The 27,192-nt window shown below is 45.7% G+C and overlaps 1 protein-coding gene across 3 annotated transcripts; it reads left to right on the top strand.

Annotated features, from left to right (window-relative positions):
* The first annotated feature begins 106 nt into the window (after positions 1-106).
* LOC139386704 (chromodomain-helicase-DNA-binding protein 8-like) lies at positions 107-26,590 on the top strand. 3 transcript variants are annotated; one of them, XM_071132531.1, is made up of 39 exons: positions 107-217; positions 1,162-1,433; positions 1,518-2,582; positions 2,752-3,021; positions 3,149-3,259; positions 4,917-5,410; positions 5,508-5,622; positions 5,765-5,989; positions 6,099-6,167; positions 6,284-6,339; positions 6,494-6,611; positions 6,755-6,832; positions 6,979-7,116; positions 7,233-7,354; positions 7,429-7,672; positions 7,852-8,028; positions 8,213-8,455; positions 8,581-8,740; positions 8,969-9,179; positions 9,563-9,758; positions 9,876-10,046; positions 10,156-10,449; positions 10,547-10,767; positions 10,926-11,128; positions 11,552-11,708; positions 11,797-11,886; positions 12,003-12,106; positions 12,202-12,325; positions 12,442-12,517; positions 12,602-12,876; positions 14,247-14,479; positions 22,141-22,803; positions 22,888-23,000; positions 23,186-23,413; positions 23,632-23,727; positions 23,913-24,056; positions 24,177-24,287; positions 24,397-24,501; positions 25,524-26,590. In XM_071132531.1, the coding sequence occupies exons 3-39, from the start codon at positions 1,617-1,619 to the stop codon at positions 25,869-25,871; spliced, it is 7,749 nt and encodes a 2,582-aa protein (XP_070988632.1). In that variant the 5' UTR covers positions 107-217; positions 1,162-1,433; positions 1,518-1,616; the 3' UTR covers positions 25,872-26,590. The 3 variants fall into 3 exon arrangements, with proteins under 3 accessions (XP_070988632.1, XP_070988633.1, XP_070988631.1); XM_071132532.1 differs by having other exon boundaries at positions 118-217; positions 1,162-2,582; XM_071132530.1 differs by lacking the exon at positions 107-217 and having other exon boundaries at positions 1,196-1,433; positions 12,602-12,933.
* Positions 26,591-27,192: the final 602 nt, after the last annotated feature.

Here is a 27,192-nt window from a genome sequence, read left to right as displayed (position 1 = left end):
GTTCATTATATGATGGACAGCAGTATTAAGCCAATGGTATGTTAGAATCCTGCCGGTTTGTGTAAATTCAGACCAATGATAGTTAAGCAGATGGGATTCGATGGGCACACGTTCAACGTTTTCGCTGGCAAGAACGTTAGTTCCTGCTCTTTGCTGGCCGTTTCCTGTAATCGTACAGTGTTGTGAGACGGAGAAAGCCATGTGTGTCGATGGAAAGGTACTTTTAGCACCCCTAAATTATAACTGAGAGTCGGGGCAGTGGATAGTATGGTTATTAGGGGATATTTTTTCTGATGAACAGACGCAGTCCAACCCAAATAGTATTGCGGCCTTACCCGTGTCTGATCGTAGACAGACTATGGTTATTGTGGCACGTTGCCTTTGGTTTGGTCCGGTTTGTTGATGAGATTGAAATAGTGGATGGTAACGTTATGCAGTAAATTATGGAGATGCTGCTACCTATTGACTGACCTATTATATAGTACCGTTTTTCTATACCATTTAAAATAGATCTATCCCAAAACAGCCTCATCCAATGCAAATAGCAATTTAATGCTAACGTTATATCTGTACTGAAGCGGGTTTGCGGATAGCAACACGGTCGGAAAGAATCCATGTTATCCTAGACGGATGTTTTTCGCCCACTTGCCATATAAACTATTACTTTCCATACAAACACTGCTCGTAAAATAGTCTATGATCACAATGAAGGCATGTTTGATTGAAGGAAAAACAAACTACTAGTTAGTGTTTGTTGTTGTTATAGCTAGCTAGCATCGATGGATCAACTTATGATTCCGGGAAACGGTAAACAATACGGGAATGACGATATAGATAGCTTTTCAGAACCCCTACTTGAAGCTGCATGCATCGATTGTTTTCGTATTATTGAAACAAAGCTTTTATGTTATACTATTTTCACCAAAATCATGAAAATACGTCAGCAACAGGGCCCCTGATACGTTAGTTAGCTTACTAACTACATTACGAACTAGCTTACGTTACTAGCTAACTAGACACCACATGACAACTCAGACAATTTCATCCCACCAAGAGCAGCGAGAGTCATGGCACACTTTGCCTGCTACTTTCAGTAGGTATATTGGAATAGTGATTTTCCCTGGTTAAGCTAACCCCTTATCTTCTCTCTGTCTTCTTTAGGAAAGAGACATCAGCGAATGATCTCTCAGATGGGGATCATTGCACACAGAGAGAAGTAGGCACTGAAAACAAGGAAGAGGAAAGGGGTGAGGAAGAGGTGGAAAAAATAGTGCGGTTCTCCTCTTCCCCGAACCTCTTTCTCTGGTATCTAGCTTAAATGTAGATTTTTTTTCCCCCCGCCATCTACACTACCCAAATATGTCATTAGAGAATACACAGACAAAGCCCACGTAAATTGTCTGCACAGGACTGAAACCTCAGAATCCATTTTAGTAAGTGATTGATGTTTTGATAGAAATGTGTTTTGGTTATCTAATCACAGAAGGATATTTATGATCTTTTTGTTTTTCCGATAGTTTTTTTTTAGGACATACTGGTCAGATCTACGGTTTCCCTATCTTTCTGACTGAGAGCAAGGCTGTTTTGTTCTCTATATCTTCTGTGGACTGGGAAAAATGGCAGACCCCATCATGGACCTCTTTGATGACACGCCACTGTTTAACCTGGATGCCCTGCCAGACGATGCCTTCACAGACCCCGTGGAGGAGGCTCTGAAACTGGCTCTGGGGCATGTGGACCCCCCCTCTGAACCAACCCCAGACCTCTCCACCCCAGCGCTCAGCATACCAGTGGCAGCTCCAACCATCTCAGACCCAGTACCTGTGCAGCAGCCGGCCCCAGTCCCGGTTGCCCTCCCTCAGACTGTTTCAATAGCTACAACAGTACCTCAGACAACACTCTCTGTAGCCAGTAACACCAGTGGGGCTGCCACAGTCCTGCTGAGCTCACCTCTGACTGTCAATAGCTCTACTGGCACCACACAACAATTCACCACACAGCAGCTTACACAGATTGCACAGCAGCTTACTCCTCAGCAGCTAGCTGCCATCACCCAGCAGGCCGGAGGCCAGGGAGGTGCCAAGATCGTCATCCTGAAAGGACCTGGGGGGCAAGCACAGCTGCTGCAGACTGTTGCTGGGACAGGCTCCCAAGCGGGGAAGGTCACCTTTGCCAGGGTACTGTCTGGAACCCAACTCAGGCCCGGCATGCAGATACTGTCTGGAGGAGCGGTCCTGAACCAAGCGTCTCCTGGGCAGGGACAGGTGAAGGTGGGAACTGGGGTACAGAGGCTGGTTCAGTCGCCCAACGGACCCCTGAAGCAGGTACAGTTGATCTCCATTCCTCAGGGCCAGTCCCAAAGTCAGACTCAAACTGTCCAGGTGCAGATACCGCAAGCCCAGCTTGCCCAAGCCCAGGCTCAAGTGCAGCTCCAGACCCAAGGACAGGCAACGCAAATCCAGCTACAGCCCCAGACACAGGTGCAGCTGCAGTCTGCCATGCAGACACAGGTCACCGCTGCTGCTACAGGCACCACTACAGTCCGACCACAAGGGGTCACCCTCACTACAGTACCACAACAGGTAAGATTGCCCTCTGAGCTCAACTTGGCCTAACCATCAGGATTGTCAAATACTATGTTTTCAGTAGTCAGTAACCTCCATTAACCAGGGCTCTTCACCTCAGGTCTCAAGATTGCACATTTCTAACTAAATTAGCATCTTCTAATTGATCATTTCTCTCTCCTCTCAGGGTGAAGCCAAGAGGATCACCCTGGTGCTGCAGCAGCCTCAGGGTGGTGCGGCCCAGGGGGGTGCTGTGACAGTCGGTGGGTCGGGTCAGCTGCAGCAGGGCCAGCAGCAGAGGCTGGTGTTGGGTAATCTCCCAGGGAAGCTGGTCCTCCAGGGGGGTCAGCTGGCTGCTCTCACCCAGGCAAGGGCAGGGCAGACGGGGACACAGCCTAAAGTGCTCACCATCCAGCTGCAAGTGCAGCAGCAACCCAACCAACAGGGGGGACCCAAGGTAAGGAGGAGGAGGAGTGGCTTGAATTAGTCATTAGGAAATTCTCCACTCTCAGTTAACTAATCAGAAATACTGACCTGTTCTATGAAGACTTTGATCTGTAACTAGAATATGGTCTGTCCTGCAGTTTCAGCTGGTGTCCGGAGGGCAAGGTAGTAGCCCACAGGTTGTTCAGATCTCCCAGGGTCAAGGTGGACAGAGACTAGCCGTGCCCCTCAAACTGCTGCTGCAACCACAGGTATACATACATACATACCAGTCAAAAGTTTGGACACACCTGCTCATTCAAAGGTTTTTCTTTATTTTTTTACAATATTTTACTATTTTCATTGTAGAATAATATTGAAGACATCAAAACTATGAAATAACACATGGAATCATGTAGTAACCAAAAAAGTGTTACACAAATCAAAATATATTTTATATTTGAGAATCTTCAAAGTAGCCACCCTTTGCCTTGACAGCTTTGCTCACTCTTGGCATTCTCTCAACCAGCTTCACTTGGAAGGCTTTTTCAACAGTCTTGAAGGAGTTCCCACATATATTGAGCAGTTGTTGGTTGCCTTCCCTTCACTCTGTGGTCCAACTCATCCCAAACCATCTCAATTGGGTTGAGGTTGGGTGATTGTGGAGGCCAGGTCATCTGATGCAGCACTCATCACTCTCCTTCTTGGACAAATAGCCTTTACACAGCCTGGAGGTGTGTGTTGGGTCATTGACCTGTTGAAAAACAAATGATAGTCCCTCTAAGTGCAAACCAGATGGGATGGAGTATCGCTGCAGAATGCTGTGGTAGCCATTCTGGTTAAGTGTGGTTTGAATTCTAAATAAATCACTGACAGTGTCACCAGCAAAGCACCATCACGCCACCACCTCACTGCTTCTCGGTGGGAACTACACATGCCGAGATCATCCGTTCACCTACTCTGCGTTTCACAAAGACACAGCGGTTGGAAGCAGAAATCTCAAATTTGGACTCAACAGACCAAAGGAGAGATTTCCACCTGTTTAATGTCCATTGCTTGTGTTTCTTGGCTCAAGCATGTTTCTTCTTATTGGTGTTCTTTTAGTGGTTTCTTCAGCAATTTGACCATGAAGGCGTGATTCACACAGTATCCTCTGAACAGTTGATGTTGAGATGTGTCTGTTACTTGAACTCTGTGAAGCATTTATTTGGGCTTCAGTTTCTGAGACTGTTAACTCTAATGAATGTATCCTCTGCAGCAGAGGTAACTCTGGGTCTTCCTTTCCTGTTGCAGTCCTCATGAGAGCCAGTTATATCATAGCGCTTGATGGTTTTTGCTACTGTACTTGAAGAAATGTTCAAAGTTCTTGAAATGTTCCGGATTGACTGACATTCATGTCTTAATGTAATGATGGAGTGTTGTTACTCTTTGCTTATTTTAGCTGTTCTTGACATAATATGGACTTGTTTTTTTACCAAATAGGGCTATCTTCTGTTTACCAACCCTACCTTGTCACAACACAACTGATTGGCTCAAACGCAAAGGAAAGAAATTCCACAAATTAACTTTTAACAAGGCACACCTGTTAATTTAAATGCATTCTAGGTGAAGCTGGTTGAGAGAATGCCAAGCGTGTGCAAAGCTGTCATCAAGGCAAAGGGTGGCTACTTTGAAGAATCTCAAATATAAAATATATTTTGATTTGTGTAACACTTTTTTGGTTACTATATGATTCCAAATTGTACAAATAGAGAAAAATCCTTGAATGAGTAGGTGTATCCACATTTTTGACTGGTACTGTATATACACACACGTCTACATGATAGATGTATCGAGTTGCAAATCTCACTTGTCAGACCTTACACGTTCAGGTTATTTTGCCTCTTAACGACTTAAGAGGTATCTATATATATATATATATCTCCACAGACAAATGCCACCTCGACAGCAGGCAGAGCTGTCTCCGTAGTGAAGGTCATCAACACCTCAGCTGCTGGCTCCGCCCCTTCCACCACCACCACTATGTCGTCACCAGGGATACGGCTAGCCAAGGCCCAGGAGCCTGTACGTCGTTTGGAGACCCTGTGCAAGCAGGAGAAGGCCAACCGTATTGTGGCTGAGGCCATTGCCAGGGCCAAGGCCCGGGGAGAGAGGAACATTCCACGAGTCCTCAACCAGGACGAACTGCCTGCCGGACAAAAGGCTGCTGACCAAGGGGCAGCTGCAACGACCACTGGCACACCTGGAGCCAAGAAGAAGGGAGGAGGGAGTAAGAAGAAGAGCCCAGCGGCGGCAGCAGGGAAGGGCGGGGCTGGTGCAGAAAAGAAGGGCAAAGCCAAGGCAGCAGGTGGGGCTGCTGGTGGGACACCTGGAGGGGCGGCTGGTACCGGCTGCAGCAAGAGCAAAAGCAAGGCAAAGATCAAGTAAGTTGTGATGTTCTCATTCTGTCTTTTTTGGGGGGTGTTGTATCTATTTCTCCAATTAATTCTCGTTCTCATCCTCCCCTGTCTATCGCCCCAGTACAATCACTCTAGTGGGGGGTAAGAAGAGGAAGAGGAATGCCTCCTCAGACCATTCTGATGGGGAGTTGAGCCCCGCCTCTCCCTCTAAGGCCCTGGATGAGGACATGCTTGCGGTGAGTCACGTCCCTCCTACTGACACACACTTACACACAACCCCCCCTCCTCCCATAATACGTACAGTACTGCACTGGATGTTTGTCAAGACTTCCTGACCGATGTCTGACTTTTTTCCATGTCATCTCCCTCTTCCACCAGAAGAGACGTTCTAACCGTCAGGTGAAGAGGAAGAAATACACTGAGGATCTGGACATCAAAATCACTGACGACGAGGACGAACCGGAGGAGGACGTGGACGTAACCACCACGACGGCGGCGGTGGCGTCCATTACCGGAGGAGCAACGGGGCAGCTGATGGGAGAGCAGCTCAAACAGGAGCTGCAGTTGGATGGGGACAGCCTTTCCAGCATGCAGTTCTTTGTGGTGAGTGGGAGATTTTGATCAGGTTTGAGCTGTTCTGTTGAGTGAGTGTTGGTTGGTTATCTTATCACCTGTACATGACAGTTGTATAACACATGTATATGTATCACAGGAAAACCCCAACGAGGAAGATGCAGCAATTGTTGACAAAGTTTTGTCCATGAGGTTAACTAAAAAGGAGGTGAGTGTGCTTACTGTGCTTTTTTTCTGTTGATTGTTAGTATTTGGGGATTTTGCTAATTTAAGAAGTTGCAAATCATTATGTATCATGTTTGTTCCTCTCTTCATATTTTAAAGGTGTCTCCAGGACATTACATCAATGCTGAGGAATTTTTTGTCAAATATAAGAACTAGTAAGTCTCACTCTTTCCTGAGGATATCTATTGACTAAAATGTCGGTTTGAGATCCATGAAATTGTTTGTGGAGCATCCAAGATCAACAGTGCATGGGGAGTGTCTTCCTTTACATCCATGGCTGACCCCTGACCCCCCTGTTATCTCTCTCAGCTCCTACATGCACTGTGAGTGGGCCACTCTGGAGCAGCTGGAGAGAGACAAGAGGATCCATCAGAAGCTCAAGAGATTCAAGGCCAAACATGCACAGATGAGACACCTCTTACAGGAGGTAAGGGAATAACATGGCCTCTTTCACAGAAACATTTTGGTAACCCTCCAATTGTGAAGTAGGTGGGTATGTGTATAGAGGTGTAACTTTAGGGATTCACTGTGTTTTTTTGTGTCTTATCCTCTCTGTGCTCCTGTCTTTAGGAAGAGGAGCCCTTTAACCCAGATTATGTGGAGGTGGACCGGATCCTGGATGAGTCCAACAGTGTGGACAATGGAGAGGTGAGAGAAGTCAATGACTGAATTCTGATCTCTAAAGGACAAGTCTTAATCTGTTCTTGTAAACCATGAATTAAAACCATGAATTGATCTCATTGTGAAAATTCTGGGTTAGGATTATTTGTCTAAGTGTGTATTGTATCTTCCAGCCGGTGGTGTATTACCTGGTGAAGTGGTGTTCTCTGCCCTATGAAGATGCTACCTGGGAGCTAAGAGAGGATGTGGACGAGGGCAAGGTGGAGGAGTTCAGGAAGATCCAAGACCGCCAACCTCAACTCAAGAGAACGGTGCGTGTGGGTATTCACTAGTCGTGTGTGTTCACAATGTTCCATGTGAGTAGTGCCACTGCTTTAATCCAATATGTCATCATTCCACAGTCTAAACCATTCACTCCTCTCATTAGCCCCGACCCCAAGCAGCTGCATGGAAGAAGCTGGAGGAATTCAGAGAGTACAAGAGTGGGAACGTACTCCGAGAATACCAGCTAGAAGGAGTCAACTGGCTGCTCTTCAATTGGTACAACAGGTACTAATGTTTCTTTTATTGAATGCATTTCACATCCCATTCTATCCGTATTAACACATCCTCTCGCCCTACAGACAGAACTGTATCCTGGCAGATGAGATGGGTCTAGGGAAGACCATCCAGTCCATCTCTCTGCTGTCCGAGGTGTTTGGTGCCGGAGTCCAGGGCCCCTTCCTGGTCATCGCTCCTCTCTCTACCATCACCAACTGGGAGAGGGAGTTTGCCACCTGGACTGACATGAACGCCATCGTCTACCACGGCAGCCTGGCCAGCAGGCAGATGATCCAGCAGTACGAGATGTACTGCAAGGATGACAAGGTGTGTGTGTCGCATTCTGTTTGTGTAACCTTAGAACAGAAGAATGGATTACAGTGGTTGCAGTGCTAGTGTTGTTGTGCAGTAGGAACTGTCGGAAGACAATGATTCTCTCGTGTTCAGATAATTTGATTCTTGGTATATCGACATCTAGTTCCTCTAACTAGAGTGTTGTATTACAGGATCATCTGATCCCAGGGGCGTATAAGTTTGATGCCTTGATCACCACGTTTGAGATGATTCTGTCCGACTGCCCTGAGCTGAGGGAGATCTCCTGGCGCTGTGTGATCATTGACGAGGCTCACCGCCTCAAGAACCGCAACTGCAAGCTGCTGGACAGTCTCAAGATGCTGGACTTGGTGAGTAATCAGGGGATAGATAGTCTAAGGGACAGGGTGACACATGTATTGTGATGTGACAACATTTTGGTCTTGTTTAAAAAGAGGCATAATAACACCCTCTCTACCTCTTTTTCTCTCTGTTCATCTCCTTGTCTTCCTCCTCCACTCTCTATTCCACTCCCCTGTCCTCCCTGGTTCTCAGGAGCATAAGGTGCTTCTAACTGGTACCCCCCTCCAGAACACAGTGGAGGAACTCTTCAGTCTGCTGCACTTCCTGGAGCCAGCTCAGTTTTCATCAGAGTCTGAATTCCTTCGTGACTTTGGAGACCTCAAAACGGAGGAGCAGGTCCAGAAGCTCCAGGCCATTCTGAAGCCTATGATGCTGCGCAGACTCAAAGAGGACGTGGAGAAGAACTTGGCGCCAAAACAGGAGACCATCATTGAGGTAAGATTTGACACTCAAAATTAATAATATTGCACCATATAACCAAGGTGACCTTGTATATGCATAGCAGAATGTTTTTCTTAATGGACCATAACCATCAAGCTAATACAACCTTATTTACACAGGTGGAGCTGACAGATGTGCAGAAGAAATACTACCGAGCCATCCTAGAGAGGAACTTCAGTTTCCTCAGCATGGGAGCCACCAGCAACAGCAACGTGCCCAATCTGCTCAACACCATGATGGAGCTACGCAAGTGCTGCAACCACCCCTACCTTATTACTGGTACCTTACACCACAACAACACTTCAATACTCTTCCTCCTCCAAAAACAATAACCCCAACAGCGACTCTTAATGGAGCTAGCCTGCAGTCACTTGATGCTTACCACAGCATCTGTTGACCTAACATCACTCCAACTGTTCATCTGTATACGCCACTGTCTCCATACCTTTCCCAGGATGCAATGGTATACAATGGGATAGTAACCCCCCTTCTGTCTGTTCTGTCCAGGGGCAGAGGAGAAGATTGTGGCTGAGCTGAGGGATGTTTACAACCCCGTGGCCCCAGACTTTCACCTACAGGCGCTGGTGAGATCCGCAGGCAAGCTGGTCCTGCTGGACAAACTGCTGCCTCGCTTGAAGGCCGGGGGACACAAGGTGCTCATCTTCTCCCAGATGGTGCGCTGCCTGGACATCCTGGAGGACTACCTCATCAACAAGAGGTATGAGTACAGCACAACACATCACTGGGGCCAAGCTTCCTGCCATCCAGGACCTATATACTAGGCGTGTCAGAGGAAGGCCCAAAAAATGGTCAAAGACTCCGGTTACCCAAGTCAGACTGTTCAGTAAGCATTTCATGATAAGGTTGTATTCGGCTTAGGTGACAAATAAAATTAGATTTATGACGGTCTAGATCGACTGCCTGCCTCATCAACGGGTATGGGCATGTTGAAAACAATAGGTTTTGCTAGTAAGTTTTGTTTTACTACATTATCAGTCTGTGGTAGTAGACTAGGATGTGGGTCATTTTAAAAGTAGACAGACTGGATGTGAAGAGTAATCTAGATGAGTAAGAAGTTGTCTTTATTAACGTTCTGCCTAGATACCTGTACGAGCGTATTGATGGCAGAGTGAGAGGGAACCTGCGTCAGGCAGCCATTGACCGCTTCAGCAAACCAGACTCGGACCGTTTTGTCTTCCTGTTGTGTACACGGGCTGGAGGTCTGGGCATCAACCTGACTGCTGCTGACACCTGCGTCATCTTTGACTCCGACTGGAACCCTCAAAACGACCTGCAGGTAATGTCTGATCTCCCGCTTTTGTGTCGGGTTCCTTCCAATGTTTCGTCCTAGTACCCTTACCACACTGTACAAATGGCATTCTATTGATGTACAAATCCTGCCTTCTCCCAACAGGCTCAGGCGCGGTGTCACCGTATCGGCCAGTCCAAGGCGGTGAAGGTGTACCGTCTGATCACCAGGAACTCTTATGAGAGGGAGATGCTAGACAAGGCCAGCCTCAAACTGGGTTTGGACCGGGCTGTACTGCAGAGCATGAGCGGTAACAAGGAGAGCAATGTCAACGGAGTAAGGAGGTCCAAGCTGTTGTTTACTTAATATGGAGTTTCTTTTGTTGGTCTGCTGTTTGTTTAGATGCTAACTGGTTAATGTCCACCCTGTTCCACCTGTTTCGTAGCAAATCCAGCAGTTCTCCAAGAAGGAGATCGAGGACCTCCTGAGGAAGGGGGCGTACGCTGCCATTATGGACGAGGAGGACGAGGGCTCCAAGTTCTGTGAGGAGGACATTGACCAGATTCTCCAGAGGAGAGCCACCACCATCACCATTGAGAGCGAGGGCAAAGGCTCCACCTTCTCCAAGGCCAGCTTCGTGGCTACCGAGAACAGGACCGACATCGCCCTGGACGACCCCGAGTTCTGGCAGAAGTGGGCCAAGAGGGCAGACATAGACTTTGATTCCATGAATAGGAAGGTAATGCTGACGTCTCAGGCGTGTGTATGTTTACTCTGTGCTTGTTTTTTGTGAGAAAAGCTCATTTTCCTTATGTTTTCTCATACCATCCCTGTAGAACACCCTGGTGATTGACACGCCCAGGGTGAGGAAGCAGACCCGTCAGTTTGCCACCCTGAGGGGCGAGGGTGGGGAGATATCTGACCCCGATAGCGACGACGAGTACCCGCCCGCCAATTCCCGGCAGTCCCGGTCCTCTAGGCGCTCCGAGCGCCACACTGGAAACGGCTACGGCCGCACCGACTGCTTCCGCGTGGAGAAACATCTGCTTGTTTACGGGTAGGGGTATTTGGCTAGGGCCTGGAGTTTTTTACATTTTCTGGACAGGTGTAGTTATAATACATATGATAGTGAAGTTGTTACCAGAGTTTCTAATAAAGTAAGCTCCATGCTATTGTGTTGAGCCTCCTTTCTCACTCTGTGACCTGTTTGTCCAGGTGGGGGCGCTGGAGGGACATCCTGTCTCATGCACGCTGTAAGCGGCGTCTCGGGGAGCGAGACGTGGAGACTATCTGCAGGGTCATCCTGGTCTTCTGCTTGCTGCATTACCGTGGAGACGAGAACATTAAGAGCTTCATCTGGGAGCTCATCACCCCGCCAGAGAACGGCCGGGAACCCCACACACTCCTCAACCACTCTGGTACGTACTGAACCCCACACACTCCTCAACCACTCTGGTACGTACTGAACCCCACACACTCCTCAACCACTCTGGTACGTACTGAACCCCACACACTCCTCAACCACTCTGGTACGGACTGAACCCCACGCACTCCTCAACCACACTGGTACGGACTGAACCCCACGCACTCCTCAACCACTCTGGTACGGACTGAACCCCACACATTCTTCAACCACACTGGTACGGACTGAACCCCACACACTCCTCAACCACTCTGGTACGGACTGAACCTCACGCACTCCTCAACCACTCTGGTATGGACCGAACCCATTGTCTAAATATTTCTTGCTGTTTTGGATAACTTTGTTAATATATTTTCTCTCACTTTAGCGTTGCCTTCCAGGGTCCTGTGTATATGTTTCAATGTGTTTCTATGTCTAGGTTTGTCCATCCCTGTTCCTCGGGGCAGGAAGGGGAAGAGAGTGAAGGCTCAGAGCTCTTTTGATGTTCAGAAGGTGGAGTGGATCCGCAAGTACAACCCCGACTCCCTGCTTCTGGATGACAGCTACCGCAAACATCTCAAGCACCAGTGCAACAAGTCAGTGTGTATTCACCCTCAACCTCTATAGAGAGTACTGAAGTGTTTGTGCTCAGTGTCAGAGCATTAACCCTTTTCTCGTCATCAGGGTGTTGCTGAGAGTACGTATGCTGTACTACCTGAGACAGGAAGTTATTGGAGAACATGCTGATTCTGTGCTGAGAGGAGCTGATGCCAGGTCTCAACCTATTAAAAATCCTTGTTATCTGCTATACACATGCCCACACACATACATCTACACACGCACACACACTCTCAGGTGTATACTGAATCCATCTGTCTGTGTCCTCGTAGGGATATTGACATCTGGATGCCTGAGATGGAGCAGCTTGAGGTGCCATCAGGTTGGTGGGATACAGAGGCAGACCGCTCCCTCCTCGTCGGAGTTTTCAAACATGGTGTGTGTGAATGTGAAAAAGTATTTAGGAGTTTGTTTAGGAACGTGGTGTTTAGTGAGTGTGTTTTGTAGTAACTCCACAGTGTGTTGCTCCAGGGTATGAGATGTACACTACTATGCGTGCCGACGACTGTCTCTGTTTCCTGGAGAGAGCTGGTCGCCCTGACGACCAGGCCATTGATGCTGAGCAGCACTCTGCAGACGCAGAGCTTGGAGACGGGTGAGTTACACTGGCTAACCTTATTAGCACCTCACCAAACAACCCGCTAACTATATATTACAGAATTATTTCGAGCTGGCCTCGGCACCATTAACTTGAAAAAACAATTCCCCCAGAGGAGACGATGACAAGTATTCTGAAGACCCGGAGTTCAAGCCTGCGTTAAGGCACACCAAAGACCTATACGAGGAGGTGTGAATCACTGCTTATTATTCTCATTGATTTGATTTTGGTTGTAGAATATTGTTGACATTAATGATAATCTCTCTCCCCCAGGCTGACTCCTTGAACATGGATGATGATATCTGTGTCGAGGACAAGGCATTGCCTGTTAAAACCAAGGGGCCGCCCTCTGGCCAGTCCGGAGCCTGTGAGTGGCCAACCAGCTCATCACTTACCGCGCGGCTCCGTCGTCTAATCACGGCATACCAGCGCAGCTACAGGAGAGAGCAGCTGAAGGTGGAGGCAGCAGAGAAGGGCGACCGTAGGCGCAGGAGGTGTGAGCAGGCCAGTAAACTGAAGGAGATTGCACGCCAGGAACGCCAACAGAGGTACCAACTACTACCCTCAACTATTAACTCTGCAAGCATATGTGTCCTGAAACTGAGGTACAGTTGTTGATATGTTTGTTTAATGTCTCTGTATGGTGTAAGGGACAGTTTGAAATTTACTGGGATTGGGGGTCCAGAATAGCGGAAGGTTTTATAGCCGAATGTTACCTGCTTGCATGCTCCTCCCCTATCAATACTTCCCTTATGTACTACACTTCTCAGCATGCTTATACAGTCAACTCTATTCTGCCCTCTGTCCAATGTGACAATAGTGGTAGGTGGATTGTTTGTCCAAATCTGCAATAGGTTAACTAGCAATCATATCAAACATAAAAACCAATTTTCAATATAAATCCACAAGAACATAGAGGACAAGTTGATGGGCAGTGGAGAGCCATTGTGCATGAAAGAACAGATGTGACATGCAGCTCAAAGGTCTCCTATTGATCTTGTTAAGGTTATACAAATGTAATATACTGATTTTGTAGATTCTTAAAGTTGATTTGGATATTATATTTATGGGACATTATGGGACAACTCAATAGATGCTTGTAGTCAGCCTGAAGTAAAAACTTCTAAAGGTAAGATAGCTATAGTTTATCGGCTCTATAAAATCAGCAATGCGTGCTTATAGTCATTTTCAATGATTTTCCCCAAAAACCTTCCCAATTTAAATGTTTACTGCAAAGTAGCAGAATGATACGGATCAAATCATGATAAATCATGATGATTTATATCAATCGGGTGCACATTTGTTTGGTATACTCTGCCATGTGCAGTACAGAAACACTGTACTATGGCTGGGACATGCTTTCAATGGTGCGATCAACCATCACAATCCTCGCTATATGAGCCATGATACAGTTCCTACAAAGTGGGTTAACTCTATTGGCACGATGTAAGGAAGTGACCCGGTTTCATGTCCTGCCGTTTACTAAATTTTTTTATTTTTCTTTATTTAACTAGGCAGGTCAGTTGAGAACAAATTCTTATTTTCAATGATGGCCTAGGAACAGTGGGTTAACTGCCTTGTTCAGGGGCAGAACGACATATTTGTATTTGGATTCGAACTTGCAACCTTTCGATTACTAGTCCGACGCTCTAACCACAAGGCTACTGGTCTAACAACAAGGCTATTGGTTGTGTGTGGTGCATTGGCACAACCTGTTGGTGGAAAATGTGTTGCATATAAATATAACGTAAATAGCGTCAATGTTAAATCAAAGAGAGTGAGATTATTATTTTTTTTACAGTACAAAGGGAGGGTCATGTGAATTTCGAACTGTCCCTAACCGTACATTCTGGTATAAGATTGAGAGAGTTTTTAGTGTTTCACTACTTTAACCATCAGTCTTTTGTCTCCTTGCTAGGTGGACCCGTAGAGAGGAGTGTGACTTCTACCGTGTGGTGTCCACATTCGGTGTGGAGCGAATAAAGAAAGAGGCAGATACCCCAGAGGGGGAAGAGGCTGAACTGGAATGGGCTCGCTTCCGGACATTTGCCCGTCTAGAAAAGAAGACTGACGAGAGTCTGAGCCGCTACTTCCGCTGCTTCATGGCTATGTGCCGGAGGGTGTGCAACCTGCGGCCCGCCTCCGGAGAAGGTCAGAACTACATCAAATGTTATTACAGTCAAGGTGTTGATAAAGTGTGTAGTCACTAAAAGGTAGACTCAGCAAAATGACGTTGCCACGAGCCGCACCGCATATATTGAGATGTGCAAGGTGCAAGACTTCGCTCTCACACCGTCACAAACAATATCTACGCATGTGCACAGGTTCACTTCACTCTGTACGGCGTGGTAGCCACGGGATCCAAACAGCAGAGAAGTTGAGCCTTGCGCTTCAACGCTCTTAGTTATTGTTTAAATTCAGCCACTGTGCTGTTTACTTTCTGCATCAATGTCAAATCGTTGAGTCTACCTTTTTAAATCAGTCAAATACACTGAACAAAACTATAAACGTAACATGTAAAATGTTGGTTTCATGAGCTGAAATAGAAGATCCCAGACATTTTTCAAAAAGCTTATTTCTCTGAAATGTTGTGCACAAATGTGTTTACATTCCTGTTAGTGAGCATTTTTCTTTTGCCAAGATAATCCATCCACCTGACAGGTGTGGCATATCAAGAAGCTGATTAAACAGTGATCATTACACAGATGCACCTTGTGCTGGGGACAATAAAAGGCCACTCTAAAATGTGCAGCTTTGTCAAACACAATGCCACAGATGTCTCAAGTTTTGAGGCAATTGGCAGCCACCTGGACAGCTGATGAAACTAGGTTTGCACAACCGAAGAATTTCTGCACAAACTGTCAGAAACCGTCTCAGGGAAGCTCATCTGCGTGCCAGGGTCTTAACCTGACTGCAGTTCGCTGTCGTAACTGAATTAAGTGGGCAAATGCTCACCTTCTATGGCCACTGGCACGCTGGAGAAGTGTGCTCTTCACAGATGAATCCCGGCTTCAACTGTCGCGGGCAGATGGCAGACAGCGTGTATGGCGTCGTGTGGGCGAGTGGTATGCTGACGTAAACATTGGGGTTATGGTATGGGCAGGCATAAGCTACTGACAACAAACACTTTTTATCAATGGCAATTTGAATGCACAGAGATACCGTGACGAGGTCCGGAGACACCTTGTCTTGTCATTCATCCGCCTCCACCTCATGTTTCAGCATGATAATGCACGGCCCCATGTCGCAAGGGTCTGTACACAATTCCTGGAAGCTGAACATTTTCCAGATCTTCCATGGACTGAATACTCACCAGACATGTCACCCGTTGTTATTTTTTACTGCTGCTCTTTAATTACTTGTTACTTTTATCTCTTTTTCTTATCCATATTTTTTAAAACTGCACTGTAGGTTAGGGGCTTGTAAGTAAGCATTTCACTGTAAGGTCTACCTACACCTGTTGTATTCGGCGCATGTGACTAATAAAATTTGATTTGATTGAGCACATTTGGAATGCTCTGGATTGACGTGTGTGGCAGCCTGTTCCAGTTCCCGCCAATACCCAGCATTTCCGCACGGCCATTGAAGAGGAGTGGGACTAGGGCTGTTAAGGTGACTGTAATAATGCCACGACGGCAGTCAAATTTCACGTGACTGTTTAGTCATGGTAATTGGGCTTCTCCAAGCTCTGATGCTGCTGATGGTCATTAGTAGCCCACCAAACTTGCTAATTGCCTGGTACTTAGCACTCTATGGTCTCTAATCACTATAACATCAATGCAAATCTTTTCGAAAATCTAATCAAACACTTCCTGAGAGCTAATGTTGCATAACATTTTCTATAGGCTATGCAATTTCTTGAGAAGACAGTGGTGCACTCAATTAAAAGGATCCCATCACCTTTTTAGAGTCTATGCCTACTATATTTAAATCTCAACTTTTCTAATATTAAGCACATTGCTTCTCTTTACAATATGAGTATAGCCTACCTGGCTGGCATAAACATTGACCACGGGAAAAGCGTCCTCCATTCACAATTTAAGTGCATAGATGACATTTTATAGAAATGTTTTCCCCTGCCCTGTTTGGAGACGGGTGCATGATAATGATCCATTCTAAATCAAAACAAATTTCACACTTTTATATGATTTAGTACAAAGATCAGATGAAATCAGGAATAGTCTGATGGGTGATAACATTAGCCTATCACTTGTGAATGATGACCAGCTTGGGTGCAGTAGCAAGAAACAGCGCATGCCATTTTCTTTTTTACTTTTTCAAATCGTAGTCGCACACCTCATGTAGCCTAGCCCAAATGCCTATAAGGTTTGTATCACAACTGAAGTATCCAAATAACTTCTTTTAAAATTAAGCACATCCGCTTTAAAATGAGTGTAGAGCCTAATTGGCATACATACGTAGCGTGTGAGTTTCAAGTTTAGGGGAGAATTTTCACCATAAAAAGGCACCTTTTTTAATAATAAAGGCATTACATGCATAATTGCATTTCCAGTCACTTTTGAGAATAGTGTTTTCCAGCTAATTGATTTTGGAATTTTCTCGCTTATAGCCTACTGCTGTGTGCGCATTGCTGCGCTTATGTGAAGAAATAAACTATTAGGCTATCAAAAATGTTCAACTAAACGTTCTGATCTGTTGCGTCAGCCTAATTGAGTATAAAAGTTTTTATGCTAGTGGTTGTATTAATTTGGGCTCTATCGCATCCCATAACTGTCCGACTATGTTTGGAATATATATTTCTCACACAGGATAGAGTAGGTCAACTATTGTACTATTTATTTATTTATTTTATTTGACCTTTATTCAACCAGGTAGGCCAGTTGAGATTCTCATTTACAACTGCGACCTGGCCAAGGTAAAACAAAGCAGTATGACAAAACAACAACAGAGTTACACAAACAAAAGTACAGTCAATAACACAATAGAATAATCTAATCTATGTACAGTCGTGGCCAAAAGTTTTGAGAATGACACAAATTAATTTCCACAAAGTTTGTGGCTTCAGTGTCTTTAGATATTTTGTCAGATGTTACTATGGAATACTGAAGTATAATTACAAGCATTTCATAAGTGTCAAAGGCTTTTATTGACAATTACATGAAGTTGATGCAAAGAGTCAATATTTGCAGTGTTGACCCTTCTTTTTCAAGGCCTCTAATCTGCCCTGGCATGCTGTCAATTACATATACATACCTGACTGATGGCAGCCCATTCTTGCATAATCAATGCTTGGGAATTTGTCAGAATTTGTGGGTTTTTGTTTGTCCACCTGCCTCTTGAGGATTGACCACAAATTCTCAATGGGATTAAGGTCTGGGGAGTTTCCTGGCCATGGACCCAAAATATTGATGTTTTGTTCCGCGAGCCACTTAGTTATCACTTTTGCCTTATGGCAAGGTGCTCCATCATGCTGGAAAAGGCATTGTTAGTCACAACTGTTCCCGGATGGTTGGGAGAAGTTACTCTCAGAGGATGTGTTGGTACCATTCTTTATTCATGGCTGTGTTCTTAGGTAAAATTGTGAGTGAGCCCACTCCCTTGGCTGAGAAGCAACCCCACACATGAATGGTCTCAGGATGCTTTACTGTTGGCATGACACAGGACTGATGGCAGCTCTCACCTTGTCTTCTCCGGACAAGTTTTTTTCCAGATGCCCCAAACAATCGGAAAGGGGATTCATCAGAGAAAATGACTTTAGCCCAGTCCTCAGCAGTCCAATCCCTGTACCTTTTGCAGAATATCAGTCTGTCCCTGATGTTTTTCCTGGAGAGAAGTGGCTTCTTTGCTGCCCTTCTTGACACCAGGCCATCCTCCAGAAGTCTTTGCCTCACTGTGCGTGCAGATGCACTCACACCTGCCTGCTGCCATTCCTGAGCAAGCTCTGTACTGGTGGTGCCCCGATCCCGCAGCTGAATCAACATTAGGAGACGGTTCTGGCACTTGCTGGACTTTCTTGGGTGCCCTGAAGCCGCCTTCACAACATTTGAACTGCTCTCCTTGAGGTTCTTGATGATCCGATTTAATGGTTGATTTAGGTGCAATCTTACTGGCAGCAATATCCTTGCCTGTGAAGCCCTTATTGTGCAAAGCAATTATGACAGCACATGTTTCCTTGCAGGTAACCATGGAACACAGAGAAAGAACAATGATTCCAAGCACCACCGTCCTTTTGAAGCTGCCAGTCTGTTATTCGAACTCAATCAGCATGACAGAGTGATCTCCGGCCTTGTCCTCGTCAACACTCACACCTGTGTTAATGAGAGAATCACTGACATGATGTCATCTGGTCCTTTTGTGGCAGTGCTGAAATGCAGTGGAAATGTATTTTTGGGATTCAGTTAATTTGCATGACAAAGAGGGACTTTGCAATTAATTACAATTCATCTGATCACTCTTCATAACCTTCTGGAGTATATGCAAATTGCCATCATACAAACTGAGGCAACAGACATTGACACAAATATTAATTTTCATTCTCAAAACTTTTGGCCATGACGACAGTGTGTGTGCAAATGTAGAAGAGTAGGGAGGTACAATTTAGCATTAACACTGGAATGACAGATGTTCAGATGATGATGATGATGATGATGATGATGTGCAAGTAGAGAATAGAGATACTGGGGTGCAAAAGAGCAAGAGGATAAGTAACAAAATGGGGATGAGGTAGTTGGGTGTGCTATTTACAGATGGGTTGTGTACAGGTACAGTAAGCTGCTCTGACAGCTGATGATTAAAGTTAGAGAGGGAGATCTAAGACTCCAGCTTCAGTGGTTTTTGCAATTTGTTCCAGTCAATGGCAGCAGAGAACTGGAAGGAAAGGTGGCCAAAGGAAGTGTTGGCTTTGGGGGTGACCAGTGAAATATACCTGCTGGTGGGTGTTGCTATGGTGACCAGTGAGCTGAGAAGGCAGGGCTTTACCTAGCAGAGACCTATAGATGACCTGGAGCCAGTGGGTTTGGTGACGAATATGTAGTGAGGACCAGCCTAAGAGAGCGTATATGTCGCAGTGGTGGGTAGTATATGGGGCTTTGGTGACAAAACGGATGGCACTGTGATGGACTACATCCAATTTGCTGAGTAGACTGTTGGAGGCTATTTTGTAAATGACATCGCCGAAGTCAAGGATCGGTAGGATAGTCAGTTTTAGGAGGGTATGTTGGCAGCGAAATAGGAAGCCGATTTCTATATTTAATTTTGGATTGGAGATGCTTAATGTGTCTGGAAGGAGAGTTTACAGTCTAACCAGACACCTAGGTATTTGTAGTTGTCCACATATTCTAAGTCAGAACCGTCCAGCGTAGTGATGCTAGTCGGGCAGGAGGGTGCAGGCAGCAATCGGTTGAAGAGCATGCACTTAGTGTTTATTGCATTTAAAAGCAGTTGGAGGCCTCGGAAGGAGTGTTGTATGGCATTGAAGCTCATTTGGAGGTTTGTTAGCACAGTGTCCAAAGAAAGGCCAGATGTATACAGAATGGTGTCGTCTGTGTAGAGGTGGATCAGAGAATCACCAGCAGCAAGAGCGACATCATTGATATATACAGAAAAAAGAGTCGGCCCGAAAATTGAACCCTGTGGCACCCTCATAGAGACAGAGGTCCGGACAACAAGCCCTCCGATTTGACACACTGAACTGTATCTGAGAAGTAGTTAGTCAACCAGGCAAGGCAGTCATTAGAGAAATCAAGGCTGTTGAGTCTGCCGATAAGAATACGGTGATTGACAGATTCGAAAGCTTTGGCCAGGTCGATGATGACGGTTATGATATCGTTTAGGACCTTGAGCGTGGCTGAGGTGCACCCATGACCAGCTCAGAAACCAGATTGCAAGTTGATGCAGGGGGTGCTGAGATGTTGGTAGGGGTAGCTAGGTGGAAAGCATGGCCAGCTGTAGAAAAATTGTTTTTGAAATGATCAATTATCGTAGTTTTATCAGTGGTGACAATGTTTTCTACTGTCAGTGCAGTGGGCAGCTGGGTGGAGGTACTCTTATTCTCCATGGACTTTAATGTCCCAAAACTTTTTGGAATCAGTGCTACAGGATGCACATTTCTGTTAGAAAAAGCTAGCCTTAGCTTTTCTAACTGACTGAGTGTATTGGGTCCTGACTTCCCTGAAAAGTTGCATATCGCAGGGGGCTATTCGATGCTAATTCAGAACGCCACAGGATGTTTTTGTGCTGGTCAAGGGCAGTCAAGTCTGGGATGAACCAAGGGCTATATCTGTTCTTAGTTCTACATCTTTTTAATGGGATGGAGAGGAAAGATGGAAAGCACTTTTAAAGAGCAATCAGGCATCCTGGTTGCTCTTGGTACTATGGTGAATATTAGATTGACATAGGCTAGTGCTTTTGCTGTTCTTTTGGCCTACTCATCTTGTTGGCTGACAAAGTAAATGTGGACCGTTCTTCCAATATCTTTAATATGCACCTCGGAATTGAATAAGGACGCACGCAGTTGCATCCCTGATGTGTCTGTCTTCACTTGTAGCATTTGAGAAATACCCTATCACGTGACGGGCATTGTCTAATGAGAATTTAGCTATTTGAGAGAGCCATGTGAGTGAGAGGTGCTTCGGCGCATGCAGCCAGGAGAAAGGAATTCTAATTTATATTCATCCCAAGGACACAACGGCCACTGGCTGCAAAAGGCACATTTTTTTTTTTTAAGGGGCATTACGTCCACACAAAGGTTGATGCTGCCGGGAAATTCAAGGCATTATCAATTGCTTGTCAAATTGTGAATTAGAATCTGAAGTGTGTGCAGCACGAGGAAAAACCAAAGCAGAGCTCATGCCTTTTTCATGTGACTTTTTTCAAATCATTGTTAGTTGCTTCATGCAGCCTTCGAATGTAATAGAAATCTAAACATATAGCCCAACGTTTGTATCACAACTAAAGTTGCATAAATAATTCTAAATTAAGCATATAGGAGGACCTGTTTCTTTGTTTCCGTTCAACACGCAATAGCTGCATATTGCAAAAATCGTTTGGAGAAAATATACTTGTATTTTATTATGCTATGTTCAATTGTATTCTTCATATTATAAAATAATGCCACAGAATTCTATGCAAATATTTTCTGCTAAATGAACGAGTGTAGCCTACAGCCATATGGCATAGCCAGATCCGAGCATAACATTAGAACAACTGAGTATTCTGTTCTTCTGAAATAGACTGCATTTTCTTCATATCATGTTTCTTTAGACCTGTCTAAAATAATGGATTTATTGTGAAGGTGTAGACTATATTACATGGATCTATTCGACTTTTTAAAATGTAGATGTTCCGAAGGTCTGCATCAGTGGTTTGTAGGCTGTGTGTGGAAGTCAGGAGATGCTAAATGTGTTTGTTAATTAACGGTCAATTACCGTGAAAACGGCAGTTATTTGCTTGACTATCACCGGCTGACAAAATGTCATGATCGCCACATCCCTAAGTGGGACAGCATTCCACAGGCTACAATCAACAGCCTGCTCAACTCTGTGTGAAGGAGATGTCACGCTGCATGAAGCAAATGGTCACACCAGATACTGACTGGTTTTCTGATCCATGCACTTCTTGTTTTTTTCCTGTGACCAACAGATGCATATTAGTATTCCGAGTCATGTGAAATCCATAGATTAAGGCCTAATGAATTGATTTCAATTGGCTAATTTCCTTGTATGAACTTTAACTCAGTAAAATCTTTGAAATTATTGCATGTTGCGTTTTTATATTTTTGTTCAATGTATGGTGTTTAATTTTTTGGTAGATCTGAAGAGAGACAGGTCCCTAACCCCTCTCTCCGTCCCCAGACCCTTCAGAGCTGGGCCAGTCTCTGGCCCCAATCACTGAGGAGCGAGCCTCTCGCACCCTGTACCGCATCAGCCTGCTGCGCCGTCTCCGTGAGCACGTCCTGCCTCACCCTTCCCTGGAGGAGCTCCTCCTGCTGGCCCCGCCCAGCTCCGAGCTGCCTGCCTGGTGGAGCACTCCAGCCCATGACCGGGAGCTCATGCTGGGTTCCGCCCTCCACGGCGTCAGCCGCACTGAGCTCTCGGTCTTCCTCGACCCGCAGTTCTCATTCAGCCAGGCCCGCCACGACTACCTCGAGAACCAGCAGAACCAGCCCGCCCCCGCCAATCCCCTCCTCCAACCACAGGCAGAGGAGGGCTCAGTCGTCAAAGAAGAGGAGGGTCTGGACAAGGAGTCCCGCATCCTTGGAGCCTCTGAGGCTCTCGGCCACTCAGATACCCAGATCACACACCTCTCCCGTCCTGATGGGAAGGGCCGAGCCCGGACCGGCTTGGGATGGAAGAAGAGCAGGGGGAGAGGGCCGAGAAGTGGAGGAAATAAAGGAGAAAGAAGTGTAGGAGGGATTTCCGATTCCGGTTCTGACTCTGATTCTGGCTCGTCTACCTCCTCCCAGCGATCAGGCAGCTCTGACGACAGTGGCGACAGTGAAACAGAGAGGGAAAGAGGTGAGTGGGGACTGAGTGATATCGAAGTGTGAGGATTGAGATAAGACAACACACATTGATGGGTTTTTTTTATTCTGTTTTTAGCTGCTTTGAAGATGGAGGAAGATGGGGAGAACAGCTTGCTCTCAATGACTCCATCTCAAGATGGTGCGCCACCAGAGTCCCTTACCGACCCATTCAGGGTTGATTGGCCCAAGGTATGTAGGTTGGGGACATGTACAGTCTGCAACTATAGAGTATGGATGGATCCAGATATGTGGATGATGTTCTGGTTGCTTGCACATTAGTACTTCAAATACAGTATTAACAGGAAGTTGAATATGAACTGTACAGTAGAAGGGATTGTTGTTTTGGTGGAGTGATTGGCTGGTTTCTCCCTCAGGACCGTGTGTTGATAAACCGGCTGGACAGCCTCTGTACCCTGGTGCTGTCTGGGCAGTGGCCAACAGGGCGGCGCTATGCCTCTGATGCCCAGCTCAACCCAGGCTCTGACGACCTAGGGGCAGGGGATGAGCTCAGCTTTGCACGGCTCATGCGGAAAGGCAACAGCACGCCCGGTGGAGAAGGAGCAGACGGACAGGAATCTGAGTTCACCGTCAAACTCCTGAAGGTGAGATGAGAGGAACACAGAAAAGTTTAATCAATTCTGGTGCTGGGGGACCCACAGAGTGGTCAGTATTTTGTTCTAGCCCAGTAATAACACCTGATTCAGCTTTTTAGGCCATTGAAGTGCATTGGGATAAAGCTTATTTTACTGAGGTACAGATGGAATGACTAAATTGTCTGTCTTTCTCCATCCCCTTTTTTTTTAACTTCCTACTCTCTTAGGAGGAGGGGCTGAAGCTGACCTTCTCTAAGCATGCCTTGATGTCCAATGGGTCAGGGGGAGAGGGGAGCGGACGCAGGAAGCATAGGGACCAAGAAGTACACATATATACAATACTAGTGCACATTGTCATAGTCCGAGGTTAAGACTGCTCATAATACACAGATGTGCAGACAAAGAAACAAACTCGCAAAAACTGACTAAACAAACTCTGAAATCTACGTACTCAAACATTCATGTAATGTTTGCATTTATCATGCCTCATTCATAATCTTCCACCTAGTTGTCAGATCCAGACGGAGCGGTCCCGGTGGTCGATGCCATGACGGGCACAGTGCTGAGTGGGGAGCGAGCCCCTCGCCGCAGAGACCTGCCCAACTGGCTGAAAGAGAACCCAGACTATGAGGTGGAGGGAGACATGTTGGAGGTAGATTTACCTGGAAGAGTATGTCCATGTCTCAATTGAGGCTCTGGCCAGAAGTGCTGCACTTTGTGAGAAATACAGTATCATTTGAGATTTTCACAGTGTCCCGCCCCCCCCCTCTAGCTCCTTGTGAACCAGAAGAGGAGGAGGAGGAGGAAGAAGAGGACTGAGAAGACCGCAGCACTGTTGGGCAGTGAGAAGGTTAAGATCATTGATATGAGGACAGGAAAGAAGGTGAGAAATGGCAAAGGATGAATTACATGGGTGCATTGGGATCCTCGGTCAAATATTTATTTGTGGATGTTGATTGCTTAAGGGTGGATTTTCTTTCCCTTTTATTCAGGTTGGGGCTACGTATGGACCTATGCTGCAGGATCTGAGGGCGTTTCTGGAGGAGAACCCTGACTGTGCAGTGGCACCAGAATGGGCTGAGATGGTCCAGAGCTCTGTGAGTACCCTTAACTTATTTACAGCACACGTTAGGGCTGGGCGATATGGCCAAAATCTCCTATCCTGATATAGGTCATTTCAAATCCTGATAACGATACATATCACGATATAGCACATTTTCTGTAAATTCAATGAATAAATAGTTTATATAAAATGACCACATGTAAAGGCCTATTTCTAATTAAATGTTTTATTATTATAAATAAAAGGTACTTACTCATATTTGATTATTTCTCCTTTTATTTAGAACCTAAGCATGTAACAAAATATGAAATATTAATGTATAAAATCTAAAGGTAAATAGAAAACATTTAAACTATAGTTCAACTATATATATATTTTTTTGGGGGGCTTGCCTGTTTTGCATGTGATTTTGGCATTAATTAGTCTTGTCAATTTGGTACCTTGGGTCGAGTGTTAGCACCAACTCACGAAACCCCCGTTTCTCAGCCGTATATATTGGGGCCGTGTCTTTGCAGATGTTCTCTCCTTCCAGCTGTTTTGAGCACTCGACTATACTTTTTTGGGTCTCGTCCGTAGACTCTCTGTACTGTTTCACATGATTCTTGCGTAGGTGGTAAAAGATGTTAGTGGTTTGAGCCTGTTGTCTGGACCGGCCTGGGGCATATTTTGCAGAGGACGGTTTTCTGGTCCGTGCCAGACTTCGTACCCAAACCACGTCCATACAACCGAAGTAGCCCCACTTTTAGGTACGAGCTCTGTCTCCGTGCTCTGTGTCACATTCACTCTCCTCCATGTTTGTGTTGCAAATTTCCTTCCACAAGTGAACACAAAGTGTTGTCCAATTGACAAAAAATATTGCCGTAAAGAGTGATTTGCGACACAATGAAATAAACGATAGAGTATAATATGAAACGATAGAAAACATCTATCGTCACACGATATATATCGTCATATCGCCCAGCCCTAGCACACATCAAGTTCAGTGAATCAGTTCTGCTTCACATTGTAAAATATTTCCAAAAACTGATCCTGGTTCACTCCATTTTGTCCTTCCAGGGCTTTCTGCCAGACAGCCTCTTCCACCGGCTCCTCTCTGCACGCTCTGTCATCCCCAAGAGAGTCCGCCGCCGCCACCACCACCACCATGCCCCTCAGCCTGCCCCGCTGGAGGACCCAGTCCTGGGCGGAGGTGTAGAAGAGACCCTGGTCTCAGACGGGGCCTACATGATGGAGGACGAAGACTTGGAGAATTCCCCTTTCCTGACTCAAGCTTTTGATGTTAAGATGGAAGGCGGCAACAGCTTGTCACAAGGCGGATACGAGAGTTCTGACAGGGAGGCCCTTTTGGACGACGTCATCATGGCTCAGAAGGACTCAGACTCTTCCTCCAGCTCAGAGGATTGACCAAGCCCATTTAGTCTGATATAGTCCCAGAAAAATCATGTTATTTTCCCTTTCATGTTATTGCTCATTGTTTATTTTTATCATGATATATATATTGAATTTTGGATGAATTTGGTTTTTGTTCTTCTTACTCACTTGGTTTATGTAGATTTTTGGAAAGGACCAGGTTTGCACCCAACTCTTTCCATTCCCTTCATTCATGATATTCCCCCTCCCTCCATGACCATCCCCTTTGGCACCCTCTACCACACAGTGAGTCCACACCCAACTCTGTTTCTCAACCCACTGCTCCTCTTCTCCCTCAAACCCATTCCCAGTCTCAGCTTTAAGGGGAGCCCTGCTGTGAAGGCATTTGATCAAAGAACCTCCTAGCTAGTCCTCCAGTATAACTGGACGAGAGGACATGCGTACTGAGAAGACCAGAACTTTGCTCCCATGATGCCTGAGTCTGATGTCATAGGCCATTTCTGATCCCTGTTGAGTCAGTGAACTTGAAGGGGTCCAATTTGTGATGTACATTTTTTCTGGTAGGGTAAAGGTGGTGGTGGGGGGGTACCGGTATATAAATTACTGATCCAGTGCTAGGAAGATGGGTGTATTGTACAATGTAGAACTGGTCAGTTGTGTGCTATGGTGCAAAGATGACCACGATGAGTTAATATTCTTGTTTTATGACCTGAATGTATCTGTGATATGAATAACAATCTACAGTGAAAGCAGCCAAGTCCTCTTGTCCTTGTGTATTTGTGTGAAATAGCTGAACACATGCTGTCAAGAAAAAGCTGTTTTTTCAGGCATTTTCCCTGTTCACTTACAATCTTGAGTTTTAAAAAGGATTAAATGAAGATGTATATTTGGGAAAATCCCAAATGCCCCAGGTCGCTGGTTTTCAGGGTTCTGACCGGAAGCGACTTTTTCGTATGCAGGTAAGGAGAATTTATGCAGCAGGTTAGAATAATTAAGGTGGCAGGTTGAGACTTCGGTTAAGGTTGGTGCTTTGTTAACCTACTCCTTCTAGTCACAGGCGTTTTTCAGGGGACACGAACAGTGTAAAGTTGCAATACCAGATATCCATCAAGTGGACATGTGCTCTGACATAAACAAGCATGGTGCTGGTCACAATCTATTTACGTTTATAAGTGGTCACCGGAAAGCAGTCTAAAGCTACGAGTTGAATCTGGCGTACCTTATCTGGTGCCTATACTGGAGTGAATTTTCTCCTGCCTTTCAAGCGCCAATTAGACTTTTTGAGATGTCTTTAGTGTGAGCGCGCTGCCATGTTTCTTCAATTCTATCAACGAAAATGCTATCAATTACCCGC

This window comes from Oncorhynchus clarkii, chromosome 28 (genome assembly GCF_045791955.1).
Source record: "Oncorhynchus clarkii lewisi isolate Uvic-CL-2024 chromosome 28, UVic_Ocla_1.0, whole genome shotgun sequence".
Taxonomy (NCBI): Eukaryota; Metazoa; Chordata; class Actinopteri; order Salmoniformes; family Salmonidae; genus Oncorhynchus; species Oncorhynchus clarkii.
Note: the sequence above shows the minus strand (reverse complement) of the source record. Positions and strands in the feature narration are given on the sequence as shown.

What these genes read in the sequence shown, in the direction of transcription:
- LOC139386704 (XM_071132530.1), top strand. Translation starts at nt 1,617, where the DNA reads ATGGCAGACCCCATCATGGACCTCTTTGATGACACGCCACTGTTTAAC. An exon ending in CTCAAGCACCAGTGCAACAA is followed by an intron (nt 11,709 to 11,796) that starts GTCAGTGTGTAT and finishes TCTCGTCATCAG; the next exon opens with GGTGTTGCTGAGAGTACGTA. An exon ending in GACGCAGAGCTTGGAGACGG is followed by an intron (nt 12,326 to 12,441) that starts GTGAGTTACACT and finishes CAATTCCCCCAG; the next exon opens with AGGAGACGATGACAAGTATT.